This window comes from Kryptolebias marmoratus, unplaced genomic scaffold (assembly GCF_001649575.2).
Source record: "Kryptolebias marmoratus isolate JLee-2015 unplaced genomic scaffold, ASM164957v2 Scaffold46, whole genome shotgun sequence".
Lineage (NCBI taxonomy): Eukaryota > Metazoa > Chordata > Actinopteri > Cyprinodontiformes > Rivulidae > Kryptolebias > Kryptolebias marmoratus.
The window spans coordinates 26,952-43,722 of NW_023665780.1; the positions used below are offsets into that span (position 1 = coordinate 26,952).

Sequence of the window (16,771 nt, forward strand, 5' to 3'; positions counted from 1 at the left end):
CTGTAGAACCCTGATCGGTACAACCAGGATCTGTAGAACCATGGTCTGTAGTACCAGGACCTGTAGAACCCTGATCGGTACAACCAGAACCTGTAGAACCATGGTCTGTAGAACCAGAACCTGTAGAACCCTGATCGGTACAACCAGGATCTGTAGAACCAGAACCTGTAAAACCATTATCGGTACAATTAGGACCTGTAGAACCCTGATCGGTACAACCAGAACCTGTAGAACCCTGATTGGTACAACCAGGATCTGTAGAACCAGAACCTGTAGAACCCTGATCAGTACAACCAGGACCTGTAGAACCCTGATCAGTACAACCAGAACCTGTAGAACCCTGATCCTGACTGTGTTTCTGTTCTCAGTGCTGCTGTTTGGGTCGGTTCTGTTCGCCTCAGCCTTTGTGGAGGAACTGGATGATTCGTGAGTAAAAATAACTTCAGTATCAGAAGTAATCTGGTTTACTCAAACCAGAACCACCTGTTGGAGGGGACGGGTTCTACAACCAGGCTTTGGATCAGGTTAAAAACAACAACAACAAAACAACATTTTATATTTTATTTATTGCATCATTTAAAGCTTCTCCAGAACATACCTGAGGTGTGTGTGTGAGAGAGAACCTGGTCTGCTGCAGAACAATAAAAACTGACAACAATGTTATAAAAAGGTTTTTATGCTTTGGGTGAAAAGATTAGAATAAAGTTAATTCAGTTCGTTGTTTGTTTGTTGAACATAAACACAGATTTTTTTGATCAACGGTTGAACAGATTTTGACCGAATAACAAACTTACCTGGAACTGTTACTGTGGCAAGGAAACGGAACCAGGAAATCAATAATCTGTATGATTGATGTGTTTCCAGCTTTCTGGAGAGCAGAGATCCAGATGACATCTGGCTCATCCAGGTAATTAAAGCACCTTATTCTCTGTGTTCTCTGTGTGAGAACCGGACTCATCAGGACCCATCCTGTCCCCTCAGTTCTACGCCCCATGGTGTTCCTTCTGCAAACATCTGGATCCTGTTTGGCACCAAATTGGATCAGAACTCAGGAGTTTTGGGTCTCCAGTTCGAGTTGGCAAATCAGATGCTACTGTCAACACTGGTCTGTTCCCTTCAAAATAAAAGCCCAAAGTGTAGTTGAAGTTCTGTCCTCTCAAAGTAAAAGCATGGAGTGTAGTTAAAGCAGATGCTTTACTTGTTTCTGCAGCTTTGGCCAAAGAGTTCAGAGTCAGGAATTATCCTGCCATCCTCATGTGAGTCCTGTTACCTGTTGTTACCTGATGTTACCTGTTGTTACCTGATGTTAGTTATTATTATCTGACGTCACCTGTTGTTACCTGTCGTTACTTATTATTACCTGACGTTACCTGTTGTTACCTGACGTTACCTGTTGTTACCTGTCATTACCTGATTTTACCTGTTGTTACCTGTTGTTACCTGACGTTACCTGTTGTTACCTGTCGTTACCTGTTGTTACCTGTCGTTACTTATTATTACCTGACGTTACCTGTTGTTACCTGTTGTTACCTGACATTACCTGTTGTTACCTGTCGTTACCTGATTTTACCTGTTGTTACCTGATGTTACCTGTTGTTACCTGTCGTTACCTGTTGTTACCTGTCGTTACCTGACGTTACTTATTATTACCTGATGTTACCTGTCATTACTTATTATTACCTGATGTTACCTGACGTTACCTGTCGTTACCTGTTGTTACCTGTTACCTGTTACCTGTTGTTACCTGTTGTTACCTGTTACCTGTCGTTACCTGTTGTTACCTATTGTTACTTGTTACCTATCGTTACCTGTTGTTACCTGTTATGTGTCGTTACCTGTTGTTACCTGTTACCTGTCGTTACCTGTTGTTACCTATTGTTACCTGTTACGTGTCGTTACCTGTCGTTACCTGTTGTTACCTGATGTTACCTGTCGTTACGTATTATTACCTGATGTTACCTGTCGTTACCTATTGTTACCTGTTACGTGTCGTTACCTGTTGTTACCTGTTGTTACCTGTTACCTGTCGTTACCTGTTGTTACCTGATGTTACCTGTCGTTACCTGTTGTTACCTGTCGTTACTTATTATTACCTGATGTTACCTGTTGTTACCTGTTACCTGTTGTTACCTGTTGTTACCTGTTACCTGTCGTTACCTGTTGTTACCTGTTACCTGTCGTTACCTGTTGTTACCTATTGTTACCTGTTACCTGTCGTTACCTGTTGTTACCTGTTACCTGTTGTTACCTGTTACCTGTCGTTACCTGTTACCTGTCGTTACCTGTTGTTACCTATTGTTACCTGTTACGTGTCGTTACCTGTTGTTACCTGTTGTTACCTGTTGTTACCTGATGTTACCTGTCGTTACTTATTATTACCTGATGTTACCTGTCGTTACCTGTTGCTACCTGTTACGTGTCGTTACCTGTTGTTACCTGTTACCTGTCATTACCTGTTGTTACCTGTTACCTGTCGTTACCTGTTGTTACCTATTGTTACCTGTTACCTGTCGTTACCTGTTGTTACCTGTTGTTACCTGTCGTTACGTATTATTACCTGATGTTACCTGTCGTTACCTGTTGCTACCTGTTACGTGTCGTTACCTGTTGTTACCTGTTCTTACCTGTTACCTGTCGTTACCTGATTTTACCTGTTGTTACCTGTTGTTACCTGTTACCTGTCGTTACCTGTTGCTACCTGTCGTTACCTGTCGTTACCTGTTGTTACCTGACGCTACCTGACGCTACCTTCTGTTACTTATCACTGTTACCTGTGGTTACCTGAACACACCTGTATGGCTCCAGATATTTTAGCTGGTCTCTGCTTCCAGGTTAAAAAAGCACGTAAAATATAACTACGCAGGATCTAGAACCAAAGATGGAATCATGGAATTCTCTGACCGGGTTTCAGGGTGAGTTCCTCAGAACACTGTTAAACTGTGATGTCACAGTGACATCACCTCAAGGTCACATGACTGTGTGTGTTGTTTCTCAGGCCGCTGGTTCGATTCCTGAGCAGTTTACAGCTTTTCCAACACACCATGAAACGCCACGATGTCATGTTTGTTTATGTGGGGGCAATGTCAGAGCTCAAGGTGGGGCCACAGTCACACATTTAAATAATAAACAAACAAACACAAACAAAAATAGCTGATCAGCTGATCTGTTTCCAGGGAAACTACACAACAGCAGCCGAGGAACTCATTGTGCACACGTTTTTCTTCTCTGCCACCAGAGACGTCCTGCCAAAGGTTCGAGTCTTTAACAGGACATCAGTTTGTGTTGCCTTTAAATACAGTGGGTAATTTGTGTTTCAGACTGTGACTCTGACCTCTCTGCCTGCTGTTCTGGTTTTTAAAGATGGGACATACTTCATCTACAATGGTGAGACATCAAAGGGACGCAAGTCCAAACACCCCCCCCCCCCAGAATCCGGGTCTCTAGTCCTTACTGAGGGACAGACCGGGACCAGTACATTTAAAAAGAGTCATATTTTTATTTAATACTGACTATTGAAATCAACTTTTCAAAACATGTTTGTTAGATGATCAACAGGTGGGTAAAGTTTTGATGTGACCTTTGACCTGTAACTGAGTGATCAGGTCAACTCACAGAACGAAGTGTTTTGTGTTTCAGAGGAACATGATGGCGACCTAAAGGGGTGGATCAATCGAGAACGTTTCCCAAACTTCTTTCAGATTGACGGCTACACTCTGTACTCCATGGGAGAGTCAGGTAACAACAGCACACCTGAACAGAGCGTGATGTCATCACCTGCAGAAACTAACAATGAGACGCCTTCTTTAGTGTGTCTGACATTATCTGTGTAAGTTCAGTTCTGAACTTCTGTCAGTTTAAACACTCAGCTGTTTGTCAAATCACAACCAAGTTTAAAATGAACCTAATTCAGAATAAAGAAGGAAACAAGTGTCTTTCCCATTTTTACCTCTGAACGTTTTAAAACACAGCTGCTTGGGTAAAAGGTGAAACATCTTCAGCTAACAAGAACAGGAAGTCCAGTGGCTTTGTTTGAAAACTCTTAGGATTTACAAAGTTCTGGATGACTGAGAATCTAAACCAACACATTGTTGGTCCTGCATCACATAAAGATAGAAAAGAGGTTAAAGCTTCAACTCTGATCAGGAACAAAGTACTCTGACTCTCAAACTGAAATTTAACCAAAGAGGCTTCTGGTGAACGCCAGAACCGTAACTGCTGATTGGTTCAGGTAACCTGACTCTGCCTCTCTCCTGCAGGTAAACTGGTGTTGTTGGCACTGGTGGAAGAGACACATCTGTGTGATAAAAGCCTCAGGTAACATCCCTCCATTCAACAGTTAAACAGTCTCAGTTGGAACTTCCTGTAATGCATTTCCTGTCACCTGTTCAGGTATAAGAATTTGGTGGAGAAGGTGGCCACAGAGCACAGAGAGATGTACAGCAGGTCAGGTTTTATTCTGAAAATCTGCAGACAAGAAGTGGAGACTGAGAGCTGATTGTGTTTGTGTGTGATCTTCAGGAGCTTTTACTTTGGCTTCATGAAAGACAGCGACTACCTCAACGGACTCATCATGGGGTGAGGTTATCTCTGTCTCCTCTAAATCTCCTCGTTACCAGTTCTGGTTCTGACCCGACATCTGCTGTCTGCAGGGAGGTCACTGTGCCATCCTTCATCGTGGTTAATCTGTCCAATGATGGTTACTTCTTGCCAGCGAGTCACCTGGAGACAGAACACCACCTGCTGGACTTCCTGAAAGGGGTTCTAAACGGCAGCATGGAGGTGAGTCAGACCAGTTTTTACTGAAGACCAGAAACAGAATTCTGATTATGGGTCTAATCTTCTGCTCAGAGTCTGGGAGGAAATGGTTTCAGTCAGCGCATCAGACGTGCCATGTATGAAACCAGAATCACACTGACAGTATGTGACATCATCAGTCTGCTTCCTACTTCCTGCTTCCTGCTTCTGTGTGTCTCACCGTTTGTCCTCTCTGTCCATCCAGCCGCTGTTCAGAGACGCTCCAGGACTCGGCTGCTTCTTGCTTGGCTTCCCGCTCTCCGTCGGTGTCATTTTCTGTTACCTTTGGATCAAGAACCGACCCGCTCAGACCGACGATGAAAACAAGCTGCTGCAGCATCGCAAAAAAGTAATGAACAAGAAGTCAGACTGACAAATGCTGGCAGGAGGTCTACACTGACCGTCACCATGACAAGATCCAGCTCTGAAGGACCTGAGTGTACATGTGATGGATCAGGTCATCTTCTTATGCTTTTCTTTGAGTCCAAAAATAAAGACGTTAAACATTTCTTATAGTTTGGTCTCATTACCAAGTTCACACACTTATTTCAGATGAACTAATGAACCAATCGCAGCTGGTCCTTTCAGATGAACTAACGAACCAATCGCAGCTGGTCCTTTCAGATGAACTAACGAACCAATCGCAGCTGGTCCTTTCAGATGAACTAATGAACCAATCACAGCTGCCTAACAAAGCTGTTTTCGGGAGACAAACTGAGCACAGCTCAGTGTTAAACCCACTCTGTAGGAGCCCAGAGCCCAGAGAAATAAAAGTTTGAGTAAAAGTCTAAAGTTTCTTTCTTCAGCTGAAACATCTGCATGTTCAATAATTTAAATTTAATTTGTTATTTTGAGAATAATCTTAACAGTCTATCTTTAAATTTTTGATGATCTTGATTCTTTTAAATACAACAAGTCTGACAGAGGAGACAGAAGCCATTTACTGCGGATCTGATCTAAACAGATTTAAATTCTGGCTCAGAAGGTCTTCAGGTCTTCTGCTTGATGCCTCCTTTGAACACCTGAGGATAACTGAGAGGTTTTGACCAAACCTTTTATTTTTTAACTTATAATTATGCTATATACTTTTCTTGTCATCTGTACTTGAAGTTTATGCTGTTGTAATATACTGTTTATTTTAAAATTACTTGTTTTTCCGAATGTACAAAAAATGTGAAGATTAATATCAAAAGACCTACAGGCGAACTGACATTTATTTTGAAGGTCAGTTGTCAGAGTGGGTGTTTCCGGGAAGGCAAAGCTAACAGCTAACAGCTAACGGAGTAAAAACCGAACATCCTGTCGGTTACTGGACCGAGCCAGCGGCTGCAGGCCGCCCGAACCGACACCAGAACTTTCTGTCATGGTGCTGCTCCGCTAAAGACGCTTCTGGAACTGCTCGTGCACGCGCTCAGTTTCCATGGCTACGGAGGAGTTCTACGAGGTAAAGCGGGCTAATGCTAACATGCTAACGGTGAAGTTGGAGAAGTTTCCAGAGAAGTGAAGTTGAGTGGTTGACTGTTTACAGCGAGTATGAAGGGTTTAACCCGATTAAACTACAGTAAACTACATTATACTACAGCAAGTGTGATGACGCTACAGTAAATTTAATTATATTCTATTTAATTATATTGCTGATTAAACTTAAGGGGATCAGAGATTGGGTTCCAGGTCCTGTTGGTCTCATCCTGCTAATGGTCTTGTTTCACAGGTGGAGAGGATTGTGGACCGGAGGAGGACCAGGAAAGGGAAGGTGGAGTACCTGGTCCGGTGGAGGGGTTACAGTTCAGAAGGGGACACCTGGGAGCCTGAGAGCCACTTGTCCACCTGCATGACTTACATCCAGGACTTCAACCGGCAGCGAGACACCACCTTACTGCGCTCCACCCGCAGCCCTCATTATAGCTCTGCCCACAGACCACCCTGCAGGCCACCACCCACGGCTCCTTGCAGTGACACTGGCCGTGATCTCAGTAGAGGACCACCTGGAGACCCTGTTCAGGTGAAAGCTCCTCTCAGCCTGAATCACCTGCCCCACCCTCCTCCCATCAGCCCCCAGCAGGCTCCGCCAACTGACAGCTTCAGCGGCGCTTTGATGTCAGCGCCTCCAGCTGGCTCCGCCCGCCGCAGTGTAGATCTTTCAAAGAGTGGCATCAAGATCCTGGTTCCGAAGAGTCCGATTAACCCCCGACTGGACTCTGAGGAGTCTCCCAGCGAGGCGGCTCACAGCCTGGAGGCCAGCGCTCAGGAGGCTCACCTGGTTCCACCTGAGGTTGCTCTGCTGGAGAAACCTGCCGGAGTGCAGCTGGGTCCTGGAGAGGAGAGAGCCCGTATGGGGACCAGACCCCGGAACCAGAACCCACTGCCTCCTCCACCAAGCGTCCCCATCACACCTGCTGCCATGCGTACTCTCAGTGGCTCAGGTGAGTCCATAGACAGACCACAGGTAAGTCCAGACAGAGTCCAGCCAGACTGCAGGTTTCAGACCGCCCTCCTTTCATCATCTGTCAATCAGTTGGTCTGATTATTGGTCTGATCTCTGGTCTGATCTCTGGTCCCTGATCTCTGGTCTGATCTCTGGTCCCTGATCTCTGGTCTCTGATCTCTGGTCTCTGATCTCTGGTCTGATCTCTGGTCCCTGATCTCTGGTCTGATCTCTGGTCTGATCTCTGGTCTCTGATCTGATGTCTGGTCTCTGATCTGATCTCTGGTCTCTGTTCTCTGGTCTCTGATCTCTGGTCTGATCTCTGGTCCCTGATCTCTGGTCCCTGATCTCTGGTCTGATCTCTGGTCTCTGATCTGATGTCTGGTCTCTGATCTGATCTCTGGTCTCTGTTCTCTGGTCTCTGATCTGGTCTCTGGTCTCTGGTCTCTGATCTGGTCTCTGGTCTCTGATCTCTGATCTGATCTGGTCTCTGGTCTCTGGTCTCTGATCTCTGGTCTGTTTTCTGTGGTCTGACACGTCTCATCTCCTCCAGGAAACGCAGCGCTGATGGAGGCCTTCGCTGCCAGCAGTATGTCGGTTGTTCATGATGGTGTTACCACAGCAACCAGCGTGATCGGGAAGCGGCGCCTGGAGGAGCGCTCTACATTCGATAAACGTCTGAGGTTCAGTGTTCGTCAGACGGAGAGCGCTTATCGTTATCGTGACATTGTGGTGAAAAAACAAGATGGCTTCACTCACATCTTACTGTCCACCAAAAGCTCTGAAAACAACACGCTCAATCCTGAGGTAAGACCACCCCCCAGCATGATAGGCCACACCCACAACACCTCTCATACATTAGGTCACACCCACAACAATTCAGTTGAGATGTGGTTCTGGCTGCAGACACTCTGCTGGAGCGCCATTTACAGAGAACACTCTCTCTGGGTTGGGTCTGAGCCGGGCGCCTCAGGGACAGGCAGCGTGCACGCCCTTTACCTGGCAGCGTGCACGTCCTTTACCGGGCAGCGTGCACGCCCTTTACCGGGCAGCGTGCACGTCCTTTACCGGGCAGCGTGCACGCCCTTTACCGGGCAGCGTGCACGCCCTTTACCGGGCAGCGTGCACGTCCTTTACCGGGCAGCGTGCACGTCCTTTACCGGGCAGAAGTTCAGATGCATCAGTGGTGAAATGACTGTGAAAACATCAACTTTGCACATTTGTACAGGTTTTGTTCCTCAGGTGTCGTTCAGAGTGCATGTTGGGAAACTGCTAATGATGTGACAACGATGATTGGACACACCTAAGGAGTAAACAAAGCGAAGTTGAGGGGTTTTAGTTTCCATGGTAACAGAGTTTTTGGTTAACTGTCAGTAAATGGCTTGGCTTGGTCTGCACTCATCCATTCATTCACCCATTCACACACTGATGGCAGTGAGCTACATTGTAGCCACGGCTGCCCTGGGGCGCGCTGACACAAGTGAGGCGGCCATGACACCGGCGCCACCGAGCCCTCTGAGCGAGTTGTGTTGCCCAAGGACAGAGAGGGGGTTCAAACCAGCAACCCTCCAGATTGAGAAACTGAATCTGTTCACTGGTTCTGTTTTTGATAATATCCCAGAGAAAACATTAGACTGAAACATTTATATTTTATTTAAATCAACTTTAGAAGATCAAATAATAGGTAAAATATTTCACCATCATCAGAAGTCAGTCTGTCACCACATTTAGGTGTTGATTAAATGAAAATTTACAGTTATTATTCAAGTAAAGATTTTCATTTAACTATCTTTGTTTAAAAAATATAGGCTAAGGATGTCAATCTTAAATAAGAATCTAACAATAGCTGAAAAATGAGTCCAGATCCTTCTGGACTGAGCAAATACTTTCATACAGACACATCTTTTTAGCTTTTATTAGTTTGTCTGGTGTTTGTTGTTGTTTGTTTAAAATGTTTGAAACAATAAGATCGTACTCTCAACACCTACCAGACATTAGACTACACCAAGTCCACAACAGCGGGTGTGGTCTAAAGTCTGAGAGGAGTATTTGAAGTCATTACCTTTAACTCCGCCCACTTCTGATGACACTCACTGTGACACTCTCTGCTGTGTCAGGCGATGAAGGAGATTCAGAGCGCCATGGCGACGGCAGCGTCTGATGACAGCAAGCTGGTGCTGCTCGGCGCTGTCGGCAGCATCTTCTGCTGCGGTCTGGACTTCCTGTATTTCATTAGACGGCTGACAGATGACAGAAAGAAGGAGAGCATCAAAATGGCTGAAACCATCAGGTACCTCCATGGAGATGCTGTGATGTCATCCTCACGTTAGCGGCATTATCTCACCTGTCCTCTTCCTCAGGACCTTCGTCAACACCTTCATCCAGTTCAGGAAGCCAATTGTGGCAGCGGTGAACGGGCCGGCGCTTGGCCTTGGCGCTGCCCTCCTTCCGCTCTGCGACGTGGTGTGGGCCAATGAGAAGGCTTGGTTCCAGACACCGTACACGTTCTGTGGCCAGACGCCTGACTCCTGCTCCTCCTTCACCTTCCCCCGAATAATGGGGCTGGCCGCGGTGAGTCTGCGCCACCGCCATTCTCCCCCTGACTGCGCCTCCTCCCCCTCCTACCTCTCATGTTGTTCTCCTGCAGGCCAACGAGCTGCTGCTGGGCGGCAGGAAGCTCACGGCGCAGGAGGCATGTTCTAAAGGCTTGGTGTCGCAGGTTCTGTGGCCGGGAACCTTCACACAGGAAGTGATGCTGCGGGTCAAAGAGCTGGTGGCCGTCGACCCTCTGGTCAGTGTCACAGTCACACACTCTCACACACACAGCTTACACCGAGCTTACTCAGGTGGTTCTGGTCCTGTTCTGCAGGTTCTACAGGAGTCCAAAGCCCTGATGAGGAACTCCAGCCGCGGTGCTCTGGAGCAAGCTAATGAGCGCGAGTGTGAAGCTCTGAAGAGAGTGTGGAGCTCCTCACAAGGAACAGACTCCATCCTACAGTATCTGCAGAGAAGAACTGAGTTCTGCTAGAACCAGGATCCAGATCAGGACTGGTTCTTTCCTCCTGCAGTTCTAGCACAATTCTCATTTCAGACATTTAAAAGGATGTAGACATGTCCCAGCCTGCCCTGCTATGTAACTGGTGGTTCCAGGATGTAGACGTGTCCCAGCTCGCCCTGCTGTTTAAATCTATGGTTCCAGGATGTAGACGCGTCCCAGCTCGCCCTGCAGTTTAATCTATGGTTCCAGGATGTAGACGCGTCCCAGCCTGCCCTGTTTAATCTGTGGTTCCAGGATGTAGACGCGTCCCAGCCTGCCCTGTTTAATCTGTGGTTCCAGGATGTAGACACTGTTTTCTGTGTGCATTTGGCCTGACACAGAACCACAGAACGTTCTATTTTTCAGTTGAACCGATGTAGAACATCAGACTTTAAAAAAACCAAAAACACTTTGAGTTGATGTTTTTATTTTTATGTAAACAGGATGAAGAATCAGAACAGTGGTCAAAATAAATGATCAAAAACAAAATAATGGTCAAGGTTTTTACATACACTTTAATCTGAAACTCAGAACCAGAACCTGGGGCATCTTAGACAGGAAGTAGCTGTTGGTTTACTTCCTGTTTGCTTGAAGACGTTACTGTGAATAAACTGAGATGTTTACTGAGGTCAAATCTATTTCCATAGCAACAGCAATTAATTAAATCTTTATCAGGAGCAGCTCATGGAGGCCCTGAGGAGTCTCCTTGGTTCTCTGCATCCAACAGGTGTTCACATCAGATCCCGTGTTCCAGGGGCCAGGCCTCAGGGCGGACAGGTGTGGCATGTCGCTGTGGACAGGTAGAGCCGGTAGGTGTGGTCATGGAACATCAGCAGGCTGTAGAAATCCTGTCCTCCGATCAGGGCGCCATGCTCGCTACCCCCCCAAGATACAAGACTGTCGGTGAAACCGTGAACCGTCAGGGACACCCAGGACTCCAGCTGAGGCTGCTGCAGGTAACACCTGGAACACATGTGCGTCACCAGTCCAGGTAAAGGTAAGTCAAGGTTACAACGCGTCACCTGTCCAGGTAAAGGTGTGTGTGTGTGAGATATGACCTGAGTTCCTGGATGAGGCGCTGCACATCATGCGGCAGCAGCAGGCCGCTAACAGACACGCTCAGAGCGTGACCGAGTGTGGTGTTGGCTTCAGGACAGACGAACGATGACAGGAAGCTGCTGGATGAGTTCTCACTGAAATCACAGAAGAAGAATGACACACGGTCACATGACACACAGACAGGAGGACCTGGACCAGACGGCTCACCATCTGACGTCTGCATCCACAGCCCCGAGCCACTCCAGGAGGCTGTGGGGGTCACATGACCGGGGGGCGGGGCAGACCAGGTTGCTCAGACAGCGACGACTGACCTTGGGTTTGTGTTCGGACCAATCATAACGAGACAGGAGGGCCTGCAGAGAGGCCCCACCCCCTGCGGGACAGAAGCAGAGCACAGGCCATGGAGTCAGGAGGAGTGCATCATGGGTTACAGAAACCTGATGATGATGATGATGTCACCTGGATGATGTGACAGAAGGAAATCGGTCTGCAGCTGAAGGTGGGACTTCAGACCCGTCAGAAGCCTCAGATAGCCACGCCCACCAGGAGCCATGCTGCTGTCCGTCAGGTCCACAGAGACCTCTGCAGAACACATGTTCACGTTACACGTCATCAGACCTGAGACCAGGACACAACAGGAAATGATGGCGTTTAGACGAAAGAGAAAAAGAACTCGAACCGAATCTGCTGCAGCTTCTGTGGTTGAATCTGGACGGTTTCCCTTCAAACCCCAACAACTCAAACGAGTCTTTGTCCAGAGACAGAGTCAGGCGTCCTGCAGGCAAGTGGACACATTAGATAAAAAGCAAACAGGAAGTGATGTCACCTGAATGGACATTTTACCGTTAGGCATCAAAGCAACGCAGTTATCTTCATCGATCCGAGTCCTGAACGACAGGCCGTGCACACTACCTGAAACCAACCAGGTGCAGACAGGTGTTTCTACAGCAGATGGACAGGTGTGTAGATGAGAACAGGTGTGTTGTTACCCTGGTACACAGCGCTCTGCAGGAAGTCTTTGTCCAGCAGTTCATAAATGGGCAGCTTCCTGATCAGGTAGAAACTGGTGAAACTGTTAAACACGGAGTCCAGACTGGAGGAGGCGGAGTTACACTCAGGTAACAGCACAGATACCTGCACAGGTGAAAGGAGCCAGCAGAGTGTAGCAATTAGCTTCCTGTTTGATAGATGTTTACAGGGCAGAGCCTCTTTAGGTCAGCCAGGTGAGATAAACTGGATAAAAACAACATTAAAACACGAGACTTCAGGAGAGAAATGAGAAACTGAACTGAGTAACGGCCCGCGTGATACCTGAGCTTTTCATCCTGGACCTGAAACTGAGGCTGTTTGGGACAGTGGACATTCAGGACATGGGACAATGAGATTCCTGAAACCACCAGGCATCAGGACGGTGGAAGGCCAGACAAACAGGTTACTATGACAACGAGGTGGCCTGCCTACTCTGACTCAGTAAGTCATGGCGTTAGGATTTCAGCTTCAGATCTGTTTGTGTAGAGCAAACCTGTCCCGCACACGTAGGCAGCCATCTTGTCTTTATGGTACGTTTGAACGCCACGACTGACCCTTTGAGCTGCTTGTTGGTTCTGATTCATCTTATAATACATTCATACACAGCAGGCCCGTCCAACAAGAGGCCCATGGGCCAGATACGGCCCGCTTTAAAATCCTTTGGGCAGAACATCAATAGAAGTCAACTTCTGCCAAACAGATGGCCTTTGGTAACCATGACAACAGAGGGGTTACACCTGTAAGCAGGTGTCTGATTGGCCCATCCATTTGACCTGAACTAAAGGCAGTGAGACTGTCAGCAGTGAACAGACCGAGGAACAGACTCTAGAACAGGTCGAGGAACAGACCGAGGAACAGGTCGAGGAACAGGTTGTGGAACAGACTGAAGAACAGGTCGAGGAACAGACCGTGGAACAGGTCGAGGAACAGGTTGTGGAACAGACTGAAGAACAGGTCGAGGAACAGACCGTGGAACAGGTCGAGGAACAGGTTGTGGAACAGACTGAAGAACAGATCGAGGAACAGACCGTGGAACAGGTCGAGGAACAGGTTGTGGAACAGACTGAAGAACAGATCGAGGAACAGACCGTGGAACAGGTCGAGGAACAGGTTGTGGAACAGACTGAAGAACAGGTCGAGGAACGGACCGTGGAACAGGTCAAGGAACAGGTTGTGGAACAGACTGAAGAACAGGTCGAGGAACAGACTGTGAAACAGACCGTGGAACAGGTTGGGGAACAGACTGAAGAACAGGTCGAGGAACAGATGTTCCCCAAGGTTTTGTTACCAAAACCCTGTCTCGGTTCCCTCTGTTAGTTCTGTTAAACCCTGTTGGAAGCCAAAGAGATGAAAGTAAATGTATAAAACAGGAATTTTATTTAATGATGTGTTGAGAACTCTTGGAGGTGGAGCCACCAGCTGTGGACGACTCTCAGCTACTACCACACCACATTTAAAACTGAAGGAATAAAGCCATTTCAGTTAGCTGGGGCGGCCATCTTTAACTGGGCATGCTTCATGGTTATGAATCAACCCGCCTTTCACGTGGCCATTCGGGCCACCCGCGCATGCGCGTTGCTCACCTTGTAAATGAAGTGCAGCTGCTCCACCTGAGAGCTGACCCGGTTCTTGTGGTCCAGGAAACTAGACCGATCACAGACCAGCAGGGTCCGAGGAGTCCGGCTCAGGTCCGCACACATCTTCACGAAACCGAAATCGGGCTTTCTTCTTCTGGTCCTGGGTTCGCTGACGGTCCGGTACCGCCCCCAGGTGGACCGGATCCGAGCCCCTTAAATCAGCTTGGATTAGAGCCTAAATGATTCCAGATTCTGAAGGTTCGGTTTGGTCCGGTAAACTTCTTAACACCGGAAGTTTCGCTCTGTTGGAGCCTCGCGGCGTCCTGTAGTCACGTGCTCACACCCGGAAGTGAAACGAGGCGGACACGCGGTGGTGTGAGGAGAGCTCGGGATCGGGTCGAACCGGTACGGACTGGGTCCAGGTCCCTGTTTCTTTCCGTGTCTGTGACGTCATGGCAGAGGTGGCGCACGTACCTGGACAGTTTGATAACGCGGAGGACGACAGGTGAGGGGGCGTGGCGTATTTTTCCTCATTAACAAACACACGACGGAGGGGTCAAAGGTCACAATGATAACAGCAGAACCTCTGTAGAACCCGTATTTTCTTGGCAGAATTTTAGGTTCTGTTAATCTGGGCTAACGGAACCTGATGTGAAAACAGAACACTGGACCGAGTCAGACCTGGTGTGACGTCACACCAGAACCACAGCGGTTCCGACCGCTGAGCGAACTGAACTCAGGATTCTGATTAATGAACCGGTCCAGTTCTTTTGTTCAGGTTTTCTAAAAGAACGAAACCAGAACCATCTTCATGTTTGCTTTGAGACAACAAACCTAAAACTGGTTCTGGTTCCTGACTCATACTGACCCGGGTTCCTGATGAGTTGTTTTCTGTCTCTGTTCTGCAGTGACCAATCAGAGCGAGCTGCCAGTGACATCATCAAACAGCCCTCATTAGAGTGGCAAGAAGAGGAGCAGGAAGATGATAATGAAGATGAGGAAGAGGAGGAGGAAGAGTGGGCATGGACTTCAATGTCAGATTTCACCAAAAGATTGAACCGGACCAGCGCCGGCTGTCAGGTCCGTGATTAAAGCTTCTTGTGTTCTGTATCTGGTCACTGACGACGGACACGTTGCCGTGGTTACTGACGGTGGACAGTTGCCGTGGTTACTGACGGCGGTCACGTTGCCGTGGTTACTGATGGTGGACAGTTGCCGTGGTTACTGACGGCAGACATGTTGCCGTGGTCACTTTAAGTAGAATAAAAGGATAAACTGTATTTTTGTTTATTTGTCTTCAGGCCAACAAGCAGAACCTGTCCAATAAGATGATGTCATCATCGACTCCATCTGATAAAGTTCTGAGGAAATATGAACAAAAGATCAACCTGGGTAACGGCACAAACACACCTGGTTCTGTTTAGATCACTGATGATCCAGGCAGCAACGTTCTAAACCAACTGAAGGGAGGAACTTGGGGGGGGGGGGGCACAGAGAAAGACGTGACCAGAGAGGGGACCAGGATGGCGGCCCTGTTGGGAGTCAGGGGGGACGGTTGATCTGGAGATGGAGTGATGTTTGGATAAAAGAGAATTACTGTAAAGAACAACAAGGTTCCTGATCAGGAGAACAAACAAACTGTCAATACAGAGCAGAGGAGGAGAACCTCAGTTTTACAGTCACAGAGGGAGGGGGGCTGGCTTAGAACTGACTGAATCCTTCTCCCTGCAGATAAACTGAAGTTTGACGATTCTGTGATCAATAAGGTGACGGCGATGCAGAGGCAGAAAGAAGCCGATACGTACGTCTGAACTCACCTGTTGCTCTCCACCTGTCAGGTCAGGTCAGGTGACTCGTGACTAATGTTCTGATTGGCTGCTCCCTGCAGGTACAGGATGAAGGACAAATCCGATCGAGCCACAGTAGAGCAGGTGAGTCTTTCAGGAAGGGATCAGTTGATCAATATTTAAAAATTAGCTGATGGCGTTCTTCTTCTGCAGGTTTTAGATCCACGAACTCGAATGATTCTGTTCAAGATGTTGAGTCGAGGAATCATCTGTGAAATCAACGGCTGCATCAGCACAGGGAAGGAGGTGAGATCACCTCACCTGAGCAGGTGGAACACTCCTGTTCCTGTAACAAACTTGTTCTCCACGTTCTTCAGGCTAATGTTTATCACGCCAGCACATCTGCAGGAAGCAGCAGAGCCATCAAGATCTACAAGACGTCCATCCTGCTGTTTAAAGACCGAGACAAATATGTCAGCGGGGAGTTCAGGTGAGTTCTACCACAGAAGAGCTGTCTTCCTGTTCCCTTCAAAATAAAGGCTTTAAGCACTGTGTGTTTTAACTGAAGAAGATTCATCTTCTGTTCTGTAGGTTTCGACATGGGTACTGTAAAGGAAACCCAAGGAAGATGGTGAGAACATGGGCTGAGAAAGAGATGAGGAACCTTATCAGGTCAGAACCTCTGAAATGGCACTAAGAACCTAATTGAACATTGACTGATGGACAGGTGAAACCCAATGGAACCTGTTCTAGGTAATGTGTAGAACCTGATAGGTAGAAGACATTCTGACACATAGAACTTGGTAAAATCTGATTTTACCAACTGGTAGATCTGACATCTAGAGACCAGTAGAACCCATTTAATAGACAAGTAGAGACGGGTGGAAATTAGCACCCTCCACCCGCCAAATGCGGGTAAATATTTAAAGTGGCGGGTGAATTTGATCAACACACACGCCACTGTGGCGGGTTGGCAATTTGAACAGAAAAGGTGTTATTTGTCCTCCTGACATATAGGGGGCAGCAATGTGCTCGAGTTGCTGCTGTTACGTCGAGCCGCGTT

General features: G+C 47.5%; 4 protein-coding genes across 5 annotated transcripts in view; 3 read left to right on the forward strand and 1 right to left on the reverse strand.

Annotated features, from left to right (window-relative positions):
• Positions 1 to 5,307, forward strand: part of LOC108251322 (protein disulfide-isomerase TMX3-like) — a 9,003-nt gene extending 3,696 nt beyond the window's left edge. The window contains exons 2-16 of the mRNA XM_017441576.2: positions 369 to 426; positions 865 to 907; positions 982 to 1,105; positions 1,211 to 1,256; positions 2,832 to 2,912; positions 2,996 to 3,095; positions 3,174 to 3,251; positions 3,318 to 3,384; positions 3,637 to 3,735; positions 4,257 to 4,314; positions 4,390 to 4,443; positions 4,519 to 4,575; positions 4,650 to 4,779; positions 4,849 to 4,917; positions 5,000 to 5,307. Coding sequence (XP_017297065.1) covers positions 369 to 426; positions 865 to 907; positions 982 to 1,105; positions 1,211 to 1,256; positions 2,832 to 2,912; positions 2,996 to 3,095; positions 3,174 to 3,251; positions 3,318 to 3,384; positions 3,637 to 3,735; positions 4,257 to 4,314; positions 4,390 to 4,443; positions 4,519 to 4,575; positions 4,650 to 4,779; positions 4,849 to 4,917; positions 5,000 to 5,167 — 1,232 coding nt within the window. The 3' untranslated portion in view covers positions 5,168 to 5,307. The remainder of the gene's footprint in view (positions 1 to 368; positions 427 to 864; positions 908 to 981; positions 1,106 to 1,210; positions 1,257 to 2,831; positions 2,913 to 2,995; positions 3,096 to 3,173; positions 3,252 to 3,317; positions 3,385 to 3,636; positions 3,736 to 4,256; positions 4,315 to 4,389; positions 4,444 to 4,518; positions 4,576 to 4,649; positions 4,780 to 4,848; positions 4,918 to 4,999) is intronic.
• A 330-nt stretch (positions 5,308 to 5,637) lies between these two features.
• cdyl (chromodomain protein, Y-like) lies at positions 5,638 to 10,745 on the forward strand. The gene is made up of 8 exons (XM_017441569.3): positions 5,638 to 5,833; positions 6,019 to 6,238; positions 6,506 to 7,217; positions 7,773 to 8,026; positions 9,337 to 9,509; positions 9,580 to 9,790; positions 9,867 to 10,010; positions 10,089 to 10,745. The coding sequence occupies exons 2-8, from the start codon at positions 6,215 to 6,217 to the stop codon at positions 10,245 to 10,247; spliced, it is 1,677 nt and encodes a 558-aa protein (XP_017297058.1). The 5' UTR covers positions 5,638 to 5,833; positions 6,019 to 6,214; the 3' UTR covers positions 10,248 to 10,745.
• rpp40 (ribonuclease P/MRP 40 subunit) lies at positions 10,662 to 14,078 on the reverse strand. Of its 2 annotated transcripts, none has more exons than XM_017441579.3 (8): positions 13,928 to 14,078; positions 12,305 to 12,449; positions 12,159 to 12,227; positions 11,995 to 12,090; positions 11,775 to 11,897; positions 11,523 to 11,688; positions 11,315 to 11,449; positions 10,662 to 11,219 (listed from the first exon to the last, which is right to left on the reverse strand). In XM_017441579.3, the coding sequence occupies exons 1-8, from the start codon at positions 14,042 to 14,044 to the stop codon at positions 11,021 to 11,023; spliced, it is 1,050 nt and encodes a 349-aa protein (XP_017297068.1). In that variant the 5' UTR covers positions 14,045 to 14,078; the 3' UTR covers positions 10,662 to 11,020. The 2 variants fall into 2 exon arrangements, with proteins under 2 accessions (XP_017297068.1, XP_017297069.1); XM_017441580.3 differs by having other exon boundaries at positions 11,032 to 11,206.
• Positions 14,079 to 14,293: 215 nt separating this feature from the next.
• riok1 (RIO kinase 1 (yeast)) overlaps positions 14,294 to 16,771 on the forward strand; it is a 7,050-nt gene continuing 4,572 nt past the window's right edge. The window contains exons 1-8 of the mRNA XM_017441575.3: positions 14,294 to 14,426; positions 14,830 to 15,001; positions 15,223 to 15,313; positions 15,653 to 15,722; positions 15,810 to 15,852; positions 15,922 to 16,014; positions 16,086 to 16,198; positions 16,300 to 16,380. Of these exons, the coding sequence (XP_017297064.1) occupies positions 14,374 to 14,426; positions 14,830 to 15,001; positions 15,223 to 15,313; positions 15,653 to 15,722; positions 15,810 to 15,852; positions 15,922 to 16,014; positions 16,086 to 16,198; positions 16,300 to 16,380 (716 nt within the window). The 5' untranslated portion in view covers positions 14,294 to 14,373. The remainder of the gene's footprint in view (positions 14,427 to 14,829; positions 15,002 to 15,222; positions 15,314 to 15,652; positions 15,723 to 15,809; positions 15,853 to 15,921; positions 16,015 to 16,085; positions 16,199 to 16,299; positions 16,381 to 16,771) is intronic.